The sequence below is a fragment of the Thermobia domestica genome, chromosome 2, assembly GCF_964235325.1.
Source record: "Thermobia domestica chromosome 2, izTheDome1.hap1.1, whole genome shotgun sequence".
In the NCBI taxonomy this organism is placed as follows: Eukaryota; Metazoa; Arthropoda; class Insecta; order Zygentoma; family Lepismatidae; genus Thermobia; species Thermobia domestica.
Window position 1 is genome coordinate 78004553 of NC_137455.1, and position 20821 is coordinate 78025373.

Genomic DNA, 20821 nt, shown 5'->3' on the forward strand with positions numbered 1-20821 from the left:
GATTATTAAAACTGTTCTTCTTGACGCAATTAGGTAAAAGTTTTTTTTTTTTTTTTTTTTTTTTTTTTTAAGTATCACATAGTTTACCTTCATCTTTCAATTTAAGATGTATGCTCGATATGCGATAGCAATCACTATGATTTTAGGATTACGCATCGAAACTAGGTAAAATGAGAATGTGATGTTACTTTCAATATTTGTCTTACGGCTATCAAGGTAGTCATATAATTGAAAACAACCTACTTGAATAACTTGGTGAAAGAAATCAGCTACCATATGGATACTACGCAAATAATAATGATGAATATATAATAAATATCCCTCACACTGTTTTCATTATCCACAATGAAAACATTATTATTGAAATTTATTAAGTGACACTTTCTTTGAACTATTTCATTTCTTAAAATTTGACAATAATTATTTGCTTATGTAAACAACCACAATTTGTTTATACTGAAAGGAAAAAACGAGACACTAGCGTAAAGGATATTTACTTTAAATTTGTTTCGGTAACAATCAAAGTAAGCGGTAATGGTAAGTTTGTTGTTCGCTAAATTAAGATTGCCACCGCTCCGAATCAGACAGGACATTCCGAATTTTAAGAAATTTTTTACCGTCGTGAATTAGGCCTAAGAGAGACGAATTATACGGCGAGATTTCAAATTATCCAAGACACTCAAAATATGAGACAGCAATTCTTAGTGACATTTGTAAATTTGAACCTACGATGTTACCTACGACTATTGAGATATGATATGATTCTAGCGCGCTAAAATTGTTCATGTTAGCAGCAGTGAAATCATCGCCAATTAAGTTATTCTTTGTTTGTACCGGTTCAATGGTTCATAACTTCTGCTTAACTATCCACAAAGAAGCAAAAGCTACACGTGTTTAAATTTTCATTGCATTTTCATTTATGAAGTTACGTATTTCTTTTTATTGTTCTCGTTAAATTAAATTCTTCCGTGTAAAAATTTGGCTATAAGGAACTATGATCTCTACATGTTTGATAAGTGTGTCCCAAAAGGTGGCAACCCTACGCAAAATAGGTGGTCTTCAGATTTTCGTTCGTTTTCTATAGTATGCACGAGGAATTCGTCATATACAAGTTTCAAATTTCGTCTCTGCTCGTAATTATTTTCTCACTGAACATTATTTAACCTAAATTGCTATGGCCGCATTATTGTCGGTAATATGAGTAATTAGTATGAAAAAGTATATTAACTAATAATTATGCATCGGATTAAATCCCTCTAGACAAGATATGAACAAGTGATGGTATTTCCTGTTTCATAAAGACAGTTGACAAAAACCTAAAATAAAAGTTATGTGTCTTCTCGATAACACCAAAAATGTCCTGTCCGTAACGAAAATATGCTTGTTTTAATCGTAATAAGAAGTTTCTTACATCAATACTTCGCTTCTCTTCTACGTAAAGTACAAATGCAATCTATATATATAAAATTGAAAATCACAATGTTTCTGACTCTAAATCTCCTAAACCGCCCGACCGATCTCGATCAAATTTGTAGCATGGATGAGGTTCGACGCTGGACTGGTTTTAGGCTATTCACTTTGATGATAGAACTGAGGGTTGGGGGATGGGGAGGGGGTTTACAAAGATAAATAAAAGTTAACTCCTGAACCACTCGACCGATCTTGATCAAATTTTCAACATAGATAAGGTTCAGGCTTGAGATCGTTTTTATGATTTCAATTTGATGGAGCAACGCAGGGGAAGTGAAGGAGGGGGAGATATATAAAAATCAATTTATATAAGACTGAACGTGACTATTTTTGTAACTTAATAACTCTTGAACTATCCGACCGATCTCAATCAAATTTTCAAGATATATGAGGTTCGGATCTGGAAATATTTTTGTAATTTCATTTTAACGGTAGGTCCTAGGGGAGGGAGAGGGGAGGGAGAGGGGAGGGAGACGTATAAATAAAAACTAATAAAACCTAATAACTTTTGAACCACCCGACCGATCTCAATCAAATTTTCATCATACATTCACTTTTACGATGCAACGTAGGGGAGGGGGAGAGAAATTTAAAAATGATCGAAAATGAGTGTCGAATTCATAGTTTTAGGAGTAGCTGAGAGTAACAGTGACAATTCTGATGCCGTGTGCCGCAGCACGTTGGAGGGGGAGCTATCATATCACTTTGACAGCAGAATCTATGGGAGGGGGAGATATATATATATATATATAAAACCTAATAACTCTTGAACCACCCAACCGATTTCGATCAAATTTTCAACACAGATGAGATTCAGGACTGAAGAGATTTTATATTTTCTCTTTGATGACAGAATCTAGGGACGGGGCACGTGAGGATATATATATATATATATATAAAGTCGGGGCCATGGATAAGCGACTATTTTTCCTGGAAGAAGGAAGAATTTCCTCTACCCCTTGTGGCTTAGCAACCGCAAACTGCACTGGAGGTCGCAAAGGACTCAATGATGCAAGATTTCTAAACTGAATGAACTGGTTCCTCTCTGTTTTGAAGGTTTCCATTCCAGATTGTCATATGGGAACAGCAGAGAGCAGAAGTAAAAACTTACTTTTTAGTTCAACCTAGACCCAACTTGCATTATGTTAGTATTCGAAAGTTTTCGATAAAGTGATATGTTTATTTATTGCCCATAAAAGATCTGTAGGGAAAATGAGCTAACGAAGTATCTCATTTTTTTTTAAACGGATTCTATTTTCTTCAGGGTGACATTTTTTTTAAAGGAAAAAAAGTATGGAAAGGGAAAAATTTACGCACTTAAAAGGTAAATATTTATTGATTTATTCTCAATTTCTGCAAGAGCCTAACTTTTGGCGCTATAGTTTACAACTTAAGGCAGGTAGTAGGGTGATTTTACTTTCTTCTCTTTATAGTTTTCCGATGTTTGCAAGCCATAATAAAATTAATCATATATTTGTAAATTTAAGCATGATTTTTTTGAAGTGTATATATAAAGAAAGAAAGAAGGAAACACAGTATGTCTTACGTCTTCATCCACGATTGAGTAACAACACAAAAGGAAGTTAAAAGTTAAAACTTTTTTGTATTGTTTTGCAAATTAAAGAAACGAAGAGAAGGAAGTGAAAATCTTAGCTTGGAATGCTTTCTCAAAAAATTTCATTCCTTATAGAACGCTTCAATTTATTGTTTATGACCATCAATGGTTTTCACAGTTGTCAGTTGGTAAGTTTTAGTTCCCTACTTTCCCTTGAGATTTTGTTCGAAGAGATTGTAGTATGCTGGTGGTGTCTACGTATTTTCTTGCTGATTGGAAATGTCTAATTTCTTTCGGGGGTACCAGAGGATAAGCAACCTAGTCCTTCTGGCCAGAAAAGTCTAAGTGACAAATAAAAGAATCGTGTACTTGGAAGTGAAGCAAAGCAGAGGAAGCAAAACATGAAAGTTTCAGGGGGCTGAAGGTGGTCGAAAGGGGCTCAAACCCTAGCTGCCCCTAGCTAGGGTCTGGTTTCGATATGAATATTGGTTAAGAAATCCGGGCGATATGTATCTTTTTTAATTAATGCTAATTATTCAACACTTATCCCCACAAAGCATTTAATTTTCTTATTACTAAGTGCAAAAATTGACCTACATTACTCTCAAAAGTCAAGGATATAAAATTACTTAAAAAAAAAAATTAAAAAAAAAAAAAAACCGAGAACATTTTCGAAAGAGAGGACAAAGATTATTTGAGAATCGAGACAAAACGAGACTTCTTCAACCTTAACAAGACGTCTCCTCTCGTGGACAACACTAGTCAAGGCTGAGTTAAATCGTTTTTCCGCGTTCCAAAACCAGTGACCTTACTTTAATCAAAGGAGATCACATATCGGAATAATATAAAATAATTCTAAACAACATTTATTTAATATCACCAGTTTATTGGCTTCAATGATGAAACCATACAGCCAGCCCACGTCACTAACCTTAGGATACGTTTTCATGTAAGATACTTGCACTCAATTGAATTACATTGATTTCAATACAAAAGTAAAGTATTTACAGATATAATTCTCAACAGCTTGTTTTCAATTTTATTTTAAGTTTCGGTACTGACAGATTTATCAACCGAGTGCTAATCAAATTTGCAATTTTACTGACATTTTGCACTAATCTTTGTTTCTAATTACCTGAGGATATTTCTTTAGTAAAACTAAAATTAGAATATTATAGAAATTGACCCCATTTCCCCTTCTCAGGAACAGAATTTTAAAAAAAGAAAGAAAGAAAATCCGAAGGTCGCGGCCTGTAATTTTTTTTAATGAGAAGTGTATGTGCTGAATTTTACGCCTTCTTAAGCGAATCCTCACATTCGGCATTTTCTAAACAAATAATCGGTAATTTGATTATTAATACAAACCCTCTCTTTTCTCCTATAGGAGCGAAGTTTTCGCAATCATTGAAACGTGTTTTCTGTTAATTTTAATGAAGAATTTATCCCTTAGTTCCATCTTCTTAACCTCAAGAATTTATGATATATTCTATTTTTGTTAAAAAAAAAAAAAAAAAAAAAAAGAAAGAATTCTCTTTGTTTCCTATAGGACATATATTTTTAAAATTGTTTTATTAGCCCTTGCCTTTTGACAAAGGAATATTCTGTACAAATCCATGTTTCTATCTATAATAGTTTGAGTAAGGTATTGATGAGTAAGTCACTTTAGATCTAATCTTTTTTATTTTTTTAAATATAATAGTGTATATCTTTTTAAAAACTCATAAATAATTCGTGTTCAGTTTTGGTATTTTTGCCCTATTTGAATTTTGTTGGCACTCGATCATAACATTTTTTTTAGATCACTTTTTATTACACAATTCACGAGTCAATACGTTTCTACTACGGTTTTCTCAATGGCTCTCTTTAGAAGAAAGACCATATGGTGTCCAGACATTTTCAAGAAAAAAATGTGACAACCTTGTCCCTCAGCACGTACAGAAAACACTTTTGTGGTCACTTGTGGTCATGCTTGTGGAAGGAGCTGTTTCTTAGGAAGGGTATGGGTAAGGGTCGCTTAACGGTGGCCGCGACTGTATAAACTTAAAAACTCTTGAACCACCCGACCGATCGCAAACAAATTTTCAACATAGATGAGGTTTGGTCCTGGGATGGTGTTTATTACATCACTTTGACGATAGAACTTGAGCGAAGGGGAGGGGAGGGAGATATATATATATAAAAATAAATAAAACCTAATAACTCTTGAACAACCCGACTGATCTGGATCAAATTTTCAGTAGATGAGGTTCGGGCCTTTGATGATTTTTGTTATTTTATTTTGACGGCACAACTTAGGGATATATATATATATATATATATAAAATGAAAGTTACTATCTTTCTGAGTTCATCACTCTTCAACCACCCGACCGATCTCGATGAAATTTTCATCATAGATAAGGTTCAGACCTGAGATGATTTTGTCATATCACTTTGACGGTGTAAATTAGGGGAGGAAGGAGGGGGAGAAACATTTATAAATGATCGAAAACGATCGATATCAGTGTAGAATCTATACTTTTCCGGGTTGCTGAGGTGCACAGTGATATTTCTGATGCTGATTAAATCCAAATTCACCCCCACAACTTGGGGAGGGGGAGGAAGGAGATATATAAAAATGATCTAAAATTACCAATATCAGTGAATCGATGGTTTTCGGGATCGCTAAGATGACCGGTGATACTTTCGATGCTATGCCCCGAAACATAGAGAAGAAGGGGGGAAGATATATAAAAAATGATCGAAAATGGTCGATATTAGTGTCTGATTCATAGTTTTTGGGGTCACTGAGATGAACAGTTATCTTTCGGATGCCATTCAAATCGATGCCAATAAAAACGAGAGCAGCATATTTCACGGGTACTAAATACATGAGATACGGAGCTGTACATTTAACTTTTCATTTTAACTCAACGAAGCGGGTAATTGATGCTAGTGATACATAAACATTCCTTTTTTCACTCTGTGATACGAAATCGTAAATATATTTGATTTTTTCCTGTTTTATTGTTTTTTATAAATTCGGAAAGAAGATAAGAAAAAAAAAAGAACTAAAGAAAAATCTTCACCCGACTACCTCAATATCATCTACTCGTAAATCATCAGGAAGAGTGTTTTACACGCTCTTTTAACATTAGATCAAGATTGTTTCCCCACGCTATATTACAAGCATGTAATAAGTATTCAGGCCCAATAAGCAAACAACAAAAAATCTGAATTAGTCATCATTTGGTTTTTAGACACCAACTTGCCTACCCACCCGCAATTTTTTCTTACGAAATTTTCACCATTAAGTGAGGGATTCTTACTACAACGTTCTAACAAATCCAGATTTACATGACAACATGATGTTATTACTACCATATTTTCAGATCACAAATTGTTTAATTCGTCTTCGGGATACAAGGAACAGAAATTTGGGGATAATTTCGAGGCTCTGAAGTTTAATTGATTCCAAACGGTACAACTATCTGTTTAACCTACATTTTCTTAAGAAAAAGTAACCTGAATTATATATAATTGAATGCAATTAAATCCTTGTTTGTTCACCGCAGGCACGGAAAATAATATAATTCTGAATTATATATATAATTGGGTGTCCGGTTGACAGTAAGTTTCCATTAATTATTAAAAATATTGCGAACATCTCGACATGGCGGTAATTTACAAATCATAATGTAATGCAGAAGTAGAAAAGAATTGCAATTTCAGATCTTTATCTTCTTTTAGGGTTTAAAAAAAAAAAAAAAAAAGCCGTTTCAAAGAAAACTACCAATTTATGTGATTTTTACATTATGCATTTCCTACCCTCTCCGGTCTCCAAAAGCATTTTTGGTTAACGACTTTGTTCTTTAGTTTACAAAACAACTTGCACAATTATTATTTCTGTGTTAATGGCATTCTATGTTAGTATCTTTAATTAAAATCATACTTTCAAATACAGTACTTAGGATTAACAGACTTCTATTTATTATGTATACTACATAATAAAACAGAAGTTTTAAAAAATGACCTAGTGAATAAAGTATTGAAGTAATTAAAGTACGCATGCATAATATCACTACATTGGATATCTGTGGCCCGCGTAGCTTAGTCGCTAACGCTCTCGTCTTTACTGCGAGCGGTCCCGGGTTCGATTGCCAGAAGGAACACTCGGTCGAAAAAATGTACAAACTTTTTCAGACCAGTCATTCTGAGTGAGGTTTTCCTCATTCACACCAGGTAAATGCTGGTACCTAACATAATGATCCTAGGTCGCTTTCCTCCTTCCCCATTCCTTTCTTCCTCACCAATTTCCTGGGGGATCGTCGAGAAACATCCTCCCCCACATATGACGGGCAAACATGGCCATAGATACCGAAAGTAAGGAAAATCCAGAATTCCTAATTCTAGTCCTACATTGGTTATCTAACTCTGCTACATTGCAGTTAATACTATAGATAAAGTATGTCCGAAGCTTGAGATAGCTTGTATTACCTGGAAATCTACGTCTACAATGGAGTAAAGTATATAATCATTGGATTCCGTTATCACCAGTTATAATGTACACATCCAAAATTTAAAGATACATATTATCATCTATTTGAACATTATTAACGCTATGCCATACACATTTTAAATATATCACATTTCCTACTCGTTTCGTTGGGTCAACTTCCAATATTCTCAACAGATCATAGAAAAAATCAACTTTCCTGAAAAAGTAATCTCATGAAACTAGAAAGAAATAAGACATCGTAGAACCGCATTTTTCTAAGAAACTGAATATTTTGTACAGTCTGAGAATACTGGGCAGATCTATCTAAACAACTGCAGGGAATGAAATAACTCATATACGATGTTAATCAGAGTTCCTAATGATAACGGAACTGAAAATGTCTCAGGTTCCGGTGTGCTTCGTGAAGAGAACCGAAATACATTTTAAAATACCAGTTCAGTTCACAAAAACAAAAACCGTAATTCAGTATCGAGACGAGAACTGAAAAATATTCTGACATCATTTACAAATATTGTTAGCTCAAGATAGTTACAAACCGTAAACGACTTTAAGCAACTTTCAAATGATAACTCAAGGGAACCACCTACAGGGTTCCATATTACAAAACCCATTTCTCTTTTCTCTATCACTTCAGTATGAATTTCTGTTCAATCACCAAAATGGATTTTATATATATATATATATATATATATATATATATATATATATATAATCTTTCGATTTACGGTATTTTTTTAACTTGGGAGGGGAGAATTGGTCCCGATTATGGAACTGAAACACAGTATAACCCATTTATGCCTATCTGTTACGTTATCGTAAACCCTAATTACATTAAAATATTACTTGATGATAACCTGGTAGATATTAAATGACTACCATTATCATGAAATTTTAATTAAGTTTATCATAAATTCGAAATACTATCTGTTGAATCTGTTATTCTGACGCACATGAAAAATAACTGGTTATGTGAATAATCTAGAAATTGACATATTGAAGAGACATATAAACTTAAGGAATTCATTTCATAAGTATCTTTCACAAGTATCTTCTTTTTCTTTCTCTAGATTCCCTCTTACGAAACTCTACTTCATTCTTGCACGGCTACAACCCGTTATATTTTACAATCCCTGTGTACGCTGTCGTGTCAATCTGCTATAACAGAGCACAAGCCAGAAAAACGCTTCTTACCCGCCATGGATACTCTAGGATGCATATCATTTACAGGAGAACCTGCTCCACCAATATTGATACCAAAGAAGACCAAACAATTCCAGACTTCCACGTCACCTACTGGATGTTCTACCCTTTTAGTAAAGGCAAGGCTGTTTGTACTCTGGACATGGGCTTCTTCGGCCCTTTTCCTATTCCGCTGATCAACAACTTTTGTCTGGGGACAATGAGAGAGTATGGAAACCACGTAGGAGACTGGGAACACGTCAGCTTAATGTTTCGGGTAAGTTAATTCTTTTTTTTTTTCTCTCTCTATTTTTTGTCAATATCATAATTCCTTCTAATCTTCTTAGAATCAATTTTAGGATCTTTTGACCAACTGGATGTTTTAGACTCAATGTTTTACATTTGTTAGTTTCATCCGTGAAGAACTAAGTAATGATAAGAACGGAAAATGATCAAAATTATTTTTAAACACAAACAATTTGCTGAGCAAAACAATATATTCATACTAAAAAACTACATACTTGTGACAATTTCGTCAACTAACACTTTGGCTTCATCAGACGCTATCATCGCTCATGTTATAAAATTTTGATCTTCATTTTTTTGTTGTTCGTTTTCTAGAGCATCTCATAAGTTTTGTTTTGCTCCTGTTAATATTCATGCTATGTTTGCTGCTAAGTAGGTGTTGCATGCCGTTTATACCTGTCTCTAATTTCTTTTTCTCACTATCTGTCAATATTACGATATCATTTGCAAATCTAATTGTATGTATTTTCTGTCCATCAACAGTTATTCTTATGCTTTGAATATCCTTGATTTCTTTTCTTGCTGATTTCTTTAATGTAGAGATTAAACGTAACTGATGATGACAAGCATCTTTCTGAACTGCTACTTCTCCTCTCTCTTCACCTATCTCAATTGCTGAATTCTCTTCATTATACAGGTTACATAAATTATTCTTGCTTCTTATAATTTATACTTGCTTCATTTCGAATTTTGAATATTTTATTCTACATTATTAAACGCTTTTTTCAAGTCCACAAATGCTTTATAGGTTCTCTTCCCACTCGAATTATTTCCTTTAACAATCTTAATGCAAGCATTGTTTCCTTATTTCCGGTTTTCTTTCTGAATCCAAACAGGTCATCTGCTAATCTTCTATTGATTATCTTTGTCAAAATTTTTGAAGCATGTGTAAGCAAACTTATCGTTCTGTGATTTGCTGGTATCTGCTGGTATCTCATCTATTCCTCGAGCTTCTCCATGTTTTATGTCTTGTAATGCTTTGTCTACTCAAATCTGATACGACGTTTATTCTTGCCTCTTCTACTTCTCCATGTTTTCTAATCTTTCTAATTGTTTGTCGCTTTCATAGAGCCTTTCTAAATATTTCTTCCACGTTTTCACTTTATCTCAAGTTTCAGTAATGGATCTTCCGTCTTTATCTTTTAGTACATTGATCTTTGTTCTCCGAGGTTTGAAGTTTATCTTAACCTTCTTATAAGCCACATCTACTCTTCTCGCGTTTATACCCTTTTCTATTTCTTCTTATTCACTCCTCCTTGGCTAGTATGCGTTTATAAATGATCTGATTTCTTATTCTTTTATACTGCGTCTAGCCTCACTATAATTCTTGTTGTTGATATTCTTCAATTTCTTTCTCTCATCCATTAAGTCCAGAATTTCCTTGGTGATCCATTATTTCCTTACTATTTTTAATTCGTGACGTAATATATCCTTTGCAGTAGTAAGCAGGCCAGTTTTTATTAATAACTAGTTCTTGTTAAATCTTTCCTTCATTGGTTCTTGTGCTATCTTATCTACTGTCTTTTTCGTGTAATTTTCTTGAATTTCTTCGTTCTTTACCTTGCCTGTACCAAGTATTCCACTTTTCTTCTTTTTTCTTAGCTTCTGAAATTTCAACTCATTCTTCATCATGACTAAGCTGTGGTTACTGTCCACATCTGTTCCTGGGTAACTTCCATAGTTCTTAATTTGGTTTCTGAACTTCTCCTTAACGAGTATACAGGTCACAACACCACTTAGTTCAGTGATTGTGAAATTATTTATTTAAAAATAAAAATAAATTCTTCGAAAAAAATAAAAATTTAACTGCACTGTTAGAAATAAATTCAATTTTTTGGACCTCTAAAAATCAATTAACACTCATAAACTGTAAATGAGTCATTTTATTATTCCTTTTTATTAGGAGAAACTTCTTTTTCTTACTTTTTTCTCTACCAAGTCCTTTAGAATTTTGTATAGATCAATCTCCTGCTAATGGAAAAAACTGCCAAACTGCTTAAACGTTCTTGCTGAATTGATGATCTCAAGTAAGTTTTGATGAGTTTCAACTTTGAAAAACTCCTTTCTCCAGATGCCATGGTTTACTGGGATTCTCAAGAAAATCGTTTATCGCAATATATTCTTGTGTGTATTTAACAAGTTGAAAGTAGAGTTACTTTAACACGGGGTTCCCTTAGGAGCGGGCCTGTCTTCAAGCAATCGGTTCAATCGGTTTAAATGAGGCCCTGATTCTCAATGTGTGCCGATTGAATTGGACCACTTAGAGTCCCGATCTAAGCTCTACTGCATGCACACTATTGGGACAGATTGGAACACTAGATTAACGCCAGATCGACGCATTCTATATGTATGGCCTAACTAGATAACATACTGCGCGAGAAGGCAGATCATAGAACATAAGAGCTGGAAAATATATGTTGTAGATCGGTTGCTATAATCTTAGCTCGTGGTGGATCCAAAAGATACTAATATTGTGGGGATCTTCAGAGTTTATTCTTAAGTACTGAGCAACTGAATTTTTGAAATATCGTATTTCAGTTTGTTATCTTTTACCTATTACGCGCTTTCCCCTTTCCTCCTTTTGACAGTCGTATTTGATTGAATTTCAAGCGTCCGACCTTACGTTCGAACAACAAAAAATACACTTCATTTCATTTGCATAGTTTTAAGTTCAAACTTCTTTTCCTTTCTTTCTTATAAGTTGATTTTTCATTTTCATACATTATTTGGAAATGATTTAGGACATGGGTATCGGGTAAGTACATGTTTTTGCAAATAAAACCTGCAATCTTCTTATAGAAAATAAGCTTAGCTTAAACTCACTAAAATTAATATGTATTGTAGTTTTCGAGGCCTTGATCAAAAGGTCCCATGGGAGATACATAGCTCAGACACATTGTTCCTTTGCTAATGGCTGTCATAATGGATGATTTATGCGATTTTGAGTACAATCACATATTTTTGCAGAAAATAGGTTTAGATCGAAGTCTTGCAAAATTAATATATATGACATAGTTTTCGACGTCCTGATGAAAGGTTCAACGAAGACGAAATTCAGATTTCTTTTTTTAATTACTACGGACTTTCAAAGTGTGATTGTACTGAAAATCGCTTAAATTTTACTCTTTAATAGTATGTACGGGAGAAACTATCAGTTCCTCAAGTTTGTTATGCCTATTGACACTTATGATCGGAATCTCAAAAGCTATTACATTAATTTAAGCGAATTTGATTTAAATTTATCTTCCACAGAATATGAGTTGTACTCAGAAAGCATTTTGACAGATCTAGCAGAGACACTATCAGTTTCAAAGTTTTGTGCCCACTTTGAAAATTACAACATATATTAATTTTACCAAATCCGGCCTAACCCATTTTCTATAAGACTGCGATTTTTGTGTGTAATCATAAAATCACATGACAAATATGCTTCAACAACAATTTATACATACGATTGTAATACACATTACACACAAATATACTCTTTTTTTTTCAGAAAGGAGTTCCAAAATCAATGTATGTATCAGTTCATGATAGCGGAGCCTTCTACAAATACAATAATTGCTCAGGAACGTTTCTCTATGAGGGCCACGAGATTAGGAGAGGAATTTTCCAAAACCCGTTGTTTCCTCCTGTGGTACATATACAGGGCAGCCATCCAGTTCTCTTCGCAGCAAGAGGATCTCATGGTTTATGGGCTTCACCTGGTAAGTACTATTCCCTTTACTTTATTGTGAGATTTCTCCTAAAAGATTATTTAGTTTGCTCCACTATTTTTTTTTTTTTTTTTTTTTTTTACAATGTCGAAACAACAAAAACAAAACGTAATATCATCATTATGATTTCCTTGTAATTAAATTTTTACAAAAAATATAAAATAATGTGATGTTTTGAAGCAATGATCAAGCAATGATCCATTTTGAGAAGTTTTAATCCCCCACCTACGTTCTTACATGTTATTTCTATACGAACTGCTCGGACAGAATTTATGTCTAAGGAACACCAGTCAATTTACAGCATAGGTCACTGCCAACATTATATTGCTATAAAGTACAAATTGTGATATCCTCCCTAGTATTTCAAATTAATTTTAAAAATCTATTTAGTATTCCTCTAATGCCAAAAAGCACAACACCTATTTTATATATTTGTAACTACTTATCAAAAAATGAAAAGTTGTATGGACTAAGCCCCACAACCTCAATATAGCCGCCACCGAGCCGATGCATCGCCTTAAAGTTAATTCATCACCGAAACGTTCATGCAAACTCAAATGTAGTTATATATGTGATTAAATAATAATTTGAGAAAAGCAAATTGTAGTTAGTTTATCAAAAAAGCAGCACAAGGCAACGTAATTGGAATAGTGAGAAGCTTGGTTCATAATTTTCTTCTCATCTAATGTCAGGCGTACTTATCTTGGCACGGTTACATACGCAAGTTAGCTGCCCACATTGTTGTATCGGTAAGATACGAAAACTACAAAATGTATGTCTAGTATTCGTGTTTTCTCTAATTAGACTTTTAAGGGACTTTTCAAACAACTCCGAGATTCGAGAATTGGAGTAGCAGAGGTTACTTTGGTGTCATCACAAGCCTAAAGTAATTTTGTTAGTTTCTGTCAATTCTAGAATATAATTTATTGTGTTATCTCTGTTGGTATTTCGTGCGATATAAATACTTATTCATGATTACAACATAAACTGTTATAAACTGTTTTGTTTTTTGTTACAACAAAAAACAAAAGATTAAATTCGAATGGAGCTCAATGTGTTGTAATATTTCATATATGACAGTTAGGGCTAGAAACTTTTAAACATTCACAGTTCACTGAACACTAAGGTACTTTGTGTCAGTGTTGGGCAAATTTCAATTGAATTAATAATTAATCTTAATTGTTACTTGCAATTAATAATTGAAATGAGTAATTGTCAATTGTTAATTGCATCTGGCCATTAATCAATAAGAATCAACTGCAATGAGTCAATCAATTGAAAGCAATCGTTGTGGAAAGCTACTGCAATTAAATTCAGCCATTCAATTACAATTGAATGTAGTTTGCAATAATTTCCACAGAAATTATTTTTCAATTGATTGATACATTGCAATTAATTTTCATTGATTAATGCCACACACTGTAGTTGTGCATATATTACATCATACAAATGTTTTCATATAACAACATAAAGAACACTCAATTTCTAAAGGAAGGGGTGGGGTTCAATAAACTTTTGTTCTTTTCACAATAAAACATTCATTTGCACGAAAAAACGATTCGTCTTATTGTTGTTCAGTATCGTTGTACGATTTCCATAGTAGGTACAATAAACAATTGACCAATTTCAATAATTAATATTCAATAATGGAAGGTCATTTATAACTGTTACTTGCACTGCACATCTTGTGGCAGGGAACATTTCAATAATTCAGAGAGAATTCCGCTGCGAAATTAGATTACCCATTAAATTTTGTGTATTTTCGTATTGGTAGTCTGTTTTGCCAATCGTTGTTTTAGAAAGACGATGCTTTGTACGTAAACAGTGTGTATGACAGACAGATAGAGGCTTCCAAGAGGGATGGAACCATAATCATAATATAATAGTATGTGACAGTCGCCCTGTCTGTCTTTCTTTCCAGAGGGCAAGGGGGATGGTTGTTATCCACCACTGCATGTCTGTACCTTATTTCAAATCTGTGGATTGAATAACAGCAAATGGGCAACGCAATATAAACACATCTTATCTGCACTTTTAATTCCTGACTTCAATTACAATTAACATTAACAATTGCAAGTTTCAATTAAACGTTTCAATTGCTTTTTTGCGATTAACAATTAACAAGTTTTAATTCCCTGACGGCCAATTAACAATTTACTAAATTTTAACTGCAAACTTTAGGAATGAATTCAATTGAAATTAATATTAATTGCAAAGGGCAAATTGAAATCAGCTGCAATTCATTTCCAGAGTAATTAGTTGTAGTTGATTTAAGAGTTGCAATTAATTTTGATTGATTACTGTCCAACACTATTCTATGTTTCTTTCATTTTAATCAGACTATTATAAAGAATGTCAAATGACACTGCATTGTTACCAGAGTACTATGTATTGTATTCTTGTTGTAATGAGTTTAAAAATATAAATAGTTACTCTAGAGTCAAGTACAAAACTATACCAAGAAATTATCATTAAAATTTATGTTACATAGGAAAACTAATTGAGTTTAACAACTTGAGGAACTAAACTATTGCATTATTACAAATATTTACTTAGATTAATCTTGGAATATATCTGTTACTTAGTACTTGCCAAAAGTTTCAATGGGAATTCACATCTTCTTCAGCATCATTTTCTTAAAGCATTTACAGTAAGCTCATTACATCACATTACATATCTCGTTTGTGTAAGTGGGTAATTCAAAGTTGGCATATTAGTTTACGAGAGTAATTGAGTTTAACTATTCAGTTATTACAAAAAGGGCAATGCCTCTACTAAGTTTGTAATGCGCTGCTAATCTATACCTATACCTCAGCGCATTACTTAAAATTTGGGCAAGGGTCAATTCAGACGCTGGTCTGTACCCTCAGATATTAAAATTAAAATTAAAAAAAAAAAAAAAAAAACTTTTTTCGAATCGGTATTAGGAAATAACCAAATTAATTATATGCATGTAAGTTTGTATTTGTGATCGGTAATTTATATTAAAATATGTGGTCTTAAATAAATCAAAATCTCGGATCAACATGTCTAATATCTGATGACTAACTATCAAAAACCAACTATCTCAGTATTTGTAAATGGGTAACTGTTTTTGAAGTAATTGACAAGATGAACATTTAAGATATTGAGAAACTATTTCAAGTTCTGTTTCAAAGAATGGAATAGTAATGTGCATATGGATTGGAAAATCGATTATGATTTTTAATTATGACTATATCGGACGTTTAATGCTAACTTTGGAAACAGTTTCTACGGAATCTAATGTTAATTAGTTAATATTATGTAATATGAAAAATTTAATGTAATGAAAAGTGTTTTACGATTATGGGTGTATGATGAATATTGGAAGATAAGAGTAATAATGAATATGTTCGAATGTAAAAATATCATTTAGTAAAAGCTGTTAAAAAAAGTTAGAAGGAATAGGATGAAGTCAAATGAACATTCATACGTCGTTCTGTATGTACTTGTCTACATAATCTGATTGATAATTTATATGATTTTATGCACAGCTTGATCATCTAATCACCAGTTATCCATATGTATGTTGAGAACGGTATAATCCTGTACTTCACTGTGGGAGTTTCTCATAAGTACACCGAACCTCCAATCTGTTTGCGATGGAATATGCACCTGTGTGAGTAGGAGTACATCAAGTTTATCTGAAGGTAGTCTGGATCACTTGTTCTCACTGGCAAGGTTCTAGACATCCTTTTCTTTTCGAACAATTGTATTTGAAATTAACTCTAACTTCGCTGTCAATGACGTCAGAAAGACAAATTTGAATAAGGTTTGAACTCCCTGGCCATCACGTGACTGATAAATATGGCCTCACACAATGAAAGTGATTTTGTTATTGTTCTGATGGAACGAAGGCGAAACAGGCAGACAAACTCCCATAATGAGTGACTTTAGATTTTGATTTAGGGATGATAGTTACAGCACTGTCCGTCTAAGCCCCCCTCCCCCTGGCTGGTTTACTGGCTAGCTAGAGTCCGTTGGGATATGTGGTCTTGTGTTCGATTCCTGGTAGGAGAGGATTAAACGCGTTACAGTGGTTGGAATCCCACCTTAAACTGTAAGTCCACGTTTCATGCAGTTCTGGTGATCAAAAGGGACACTAAATTTCAACGAACAAATAAACAACCTATATTTTTCTACCTATTTTTGGAAGAAATCAAGTACCAAAACAAGAAAAGATAGAAAATGAAAGACTGTTAGTTTCTGTTTCTCCATCAATGAATTTGACAACTAGAGTAACTTTATCACTACTCTGTAGAACCAACGTAAGTAAACTTAACTATATTTGTCTTTCTTTCCAGGAGTGCATCAATATATGAATTTTCCTCCTCTGATTGATGTTACTGGATATGGAATTCCATGGATGACAGGTCAAAACTTGCAAATTATTCACTTAACAGCCCAAAACAGATCAGCAACACCTTGGATGACGTATAAAGGAAGATGGGGGAACCCGAAAAAGAACTGTCACCCTCTTATTAATGTTGGGCTTAAAATATGTGAACAGTCAGACGGGCCAACTGGTATACCAAGAAAGAAACGGAATTATCTGTGTTATTAGTTTTCTATTCATAGCCATTGTATAAATATTGAAATGTACTTGTAAATATTGCTGTATGTGTACATAGCTCGAATTGTAAATTTACTGTAAATATACAATGTTAAAAATCATAATTTTTTACATATATTACAACCTACTCCTACCACTTGATACAGATTGTTATCAGTATCTTCAATATATTTAATTTTCTGATAGCGTCGGCGGCAAAAGTTGTCGCCTCCATTCTTAAAAATATGCTTTAGAGTTTTTCTCGTTACACGAAGCACGTGTCAGTATATAAACTACTATAATTATGAATGAATTAACTTTATAGTATAATTGTTAGAATTTGAAACTTCTAAATGTAATTACTTTTTGTAGGTCTCATTGGAAAGGAAAGTTGTGTTTGACACTACCTGAAATTATGGATTTCACTTTGCAATAACAAAAGTTCCTATCTCCATATGATGACAAGTGACCTTTGTTTCCCTACGGTAGACTTTCTAACTATGGCATTTCATGCTATGACTTCTCGCTATCTGTTACCGTTTTCGTTTTACGGGAAATAAACTTCGAAACCGAAAATGACTAACCTGAAATAGTTCTGATTTGAAAAGAGAATTAACAAAGGAGATCGAATCTATCCTTGGGACGCTGAATCAAAAGCAGAAAATCGCACCTCGATAACTCTTACTGTTTTGGCTCTGATACATATCGACACACGGATGAACGAACGAACAAAGCCGCCGTTCTATAATACTTCCGACTCTTGTGCATAGCATAGTTTGGAAGTCTAAAAACGCTTTCAATATTAATCGTCTCTTAAGGACTACTTGTGAGGACAGTGTACTTCCTGACATACTGTTCTGAGTGGATTCGTTAATCTAACGGGAGGAAATCAACTGAAGATCTGTGAATGGATGGACGACTAATTTGTGCCATCACTGTGCAGCTTTAATCATTGAGACAGAAGATAAACTGTTAAGGGTCCTCAATCTTACAGGACTCTTGCATGGTATAATTGAAATAATTGTGACAGGCCACTTGCAGCTGTCCAAGATTAGTTCACGCTGACAACTGGATAAAAAGAAGGAAACCTCTTGCATGATAATTGTTATTGGTCTTCTGATAAAGAACTGACCAACCAATGAACAATTGTCCGCCTCTTGTATCACAATGGATGAAGCTCTTATTTTCTTCTTCAATCCGGTAACAAAAAGTAAGTCCTAACAGAGAAAATATTCCTCTTTGCTTCCACCTAAGAAGTTTCATCAGATCGCTTCGAATACGAGTTTTTTTATGACATTTTCTGGAACAAAAGGAACTAATTCTAGCTTATCCTGGGACAAACGATTACTGGACAGTACATTGTTCAACTGCTGGATAAGAGATTGTTTCATGCAATGCAGTAACATCAACTAAATTTCTCGAGTCAGATTTTGGTCACCGGAACTAGTGGTACCGTCTCATCGATCCCGAATTGTGAGATACATATTATAGAATACATGTATCTAAATGCTTATTCATCAACCTTACTCAATGATCTTGCCCTCAGGATTTCATTGCGGGACAGAATTCTCCGTTTTAAGCCCACAAGCATTTTCGAAAGTGCGACTTCCAACTGTTTAAAACAAACCCCACAAGCAGGATTCCTCAAGCGCCTTTGACAACTGAGTGTTAAAATACTGCAAGGTAGATGGTGATTTTGTTCAAAATGACTGAAAGTTACCATTCGAGAAATAAGAACTGATGAAGATACGGGGAAAGGCACGCAACTAGAGTAATTGCCAGAGTAATTCTAGCTGCGCAGTGATGGCACAAATTAGTCGTCCATCCAATTGGTATGCATTTCACACCTAACGTAAAGCAACTGTTTCAGTATATATAATATGTAGAGCAATATCATTCAAATAAAACGATTACAATATTGCAATTATTTGACGTATAGAAAAAAAAATATCTTTGACAAGATACAATTCTTATAGCTGAGCGTGCATTTACTAGAAAATAAATCTTACCTGAAGTAGAAAACAACCACCAAAACCTAGTTTACACAATAGTAGAGTTGTCAACTCCTTCAAATGTTGTCTATTATAGATGTCTGGAATGACTAAAACAGCCCGATAATGCTGCAAAAATAAATAAATAAATAAATAAATAAATAAATAAATAAAAATTAAAAAATGTATATGAATTAAGCAAGTCTAAAACAGTAAGCATTTTCATTTAATATATACACACACAGGTGAAAACGTTTTTAAGTTATGTAATAGATCTCCCCAAAGATTAATGTTACCAGACGTCCCCGTTTTCCGAGAACAGTCTCTGAGTTTTACATGATTTTAAGACAAAATCCATATGCTCCGTGACTGAAGTTGAAAAGCATTCCTAGTTTCATTGAGGAATCCTGAAATCTTACCAAAGATGGTACACAAAATGATTATGGTAGGTATCAATGATCCCAAAATGATGCCCATTCAAACATGTTATACAGAATGTTTAAAAACACAGCACTTACTTTAAAAGTATGTCTAACCACAAGAGCCTGCAAAAGCAGCTGGATTGGATGGATTTTGAGTTTAGCGTCCCTTTCAGCAGCGAGGCTATATCAATACGATTAGTTTAACGTGGAATCCTAACTACATGAATTTATTCCGGTAATCGAACTCGGATCTTCCGAGCCAAAGACAGGTACGTTAACCACATAGCCATAAGGAAGCTCCACAAAAGCAACCGTTCGGGCAGAGAGCTGGTTGTGCAGATGCTGAATACCTGTCCACAGTATAGTATCCTACGCTTGATGGTGATCTTGGCGTAGCTGGGCGATGGTTATTGGCGGAACCCGGCTAGTTATTTAGCGCCGTACAACCATATTACACATGTGCTAAATACGGCTAAGTTCAAAGAAGTAGCAAACAGACTATAGTAAAGTGCATATGGTAAGCAGAACAAGCTCTGACAGTGTTATCTTGCTAGAAGATGCGATTCCATAATCTCCAGATAAGATAGGAGGACTGGATTGACGGCATTGTAATTGTGTAATACTCTAATTATACTTCCCTGAATGAAGACTACAGGTAAGTGGTATGTGGATTATTGCTCCAATACCAGAAGGCCAATTGTTGATGCTGTATAGCAAATGGACACGCATGATGGATTTTCTCATTCACCAGCACGTTTATAGACATCTACACAGCCGTCACTGTTACAGACAAAAACGACTCTCATCGCAGAATACACCGCTCTCTACCTACCTCACCACTGGAGTATCTCATGACACCACCGAAGGTGTTCTCGGCAATGAATAAGTGTCAAGGGTAATAATGAAAGAAATTAGGGTGCGCTAACATTCGTGGTACATGGTGGAGGTACGGTGACTTATTTGCAGTGGAGATCGCCGCACTTTAAACTGGCGCGGCAAGAAAGATCCTTATGTAAAGGTGCACCCTGAGACGTTGTGTAGATACGTCTGCTACGAGATCTCTACGCCTCCCATTGTGTACACAACTGAATCATTACAGATACTTTTCAATC

At 34.1% G+C, this 20821-nt stretch overlaps 2 protein-coding genes across 2 annotated transcripts in view; one reads left to right on the top strand and one right to left on the bottom strand.

Annotated features, from left to right (window-relative positions):
• Positions 1–17410, top strand: part of LOC145673010 (uncharacterized) — a 65968-nt gene extending 48558 nt beyond the window's left edge. Inside the window, exons 3-5 of the mRNA XM_081742318.1 lie at positions 8590–8978; positions 12504–12714; positions 17049–17410. Of these exons, the coding sequence (XP_081598444.1) occupies positions 8590–8978; positions 12504–12714; positions 17049–17308 (860 nt within the window). The 3' untranslated portion in view covers positions 17309–17410. The remainder of the gene's footprint in view (positions 1–8589; positions 8979–12503; positions 12715–17048) is intronic.
• The window catches only part of Arp8 (Actin-related protein 8), a 161871-nt gene that overhangs the window by 115173 nt on the left and 25877 nt on the right, over positions 1–20821 (bottom strand). Inside the window, exon 5 of the mRNA XM_081742344.1 lies at positions 19306–19416. Within this exon, the coding sequence (XP_081598470.1) occupies positions 19306–19416 (111 nt within the window). The remainder of the gene's footprint in view (positions 1–19305; positions 19417–20821) is intronic.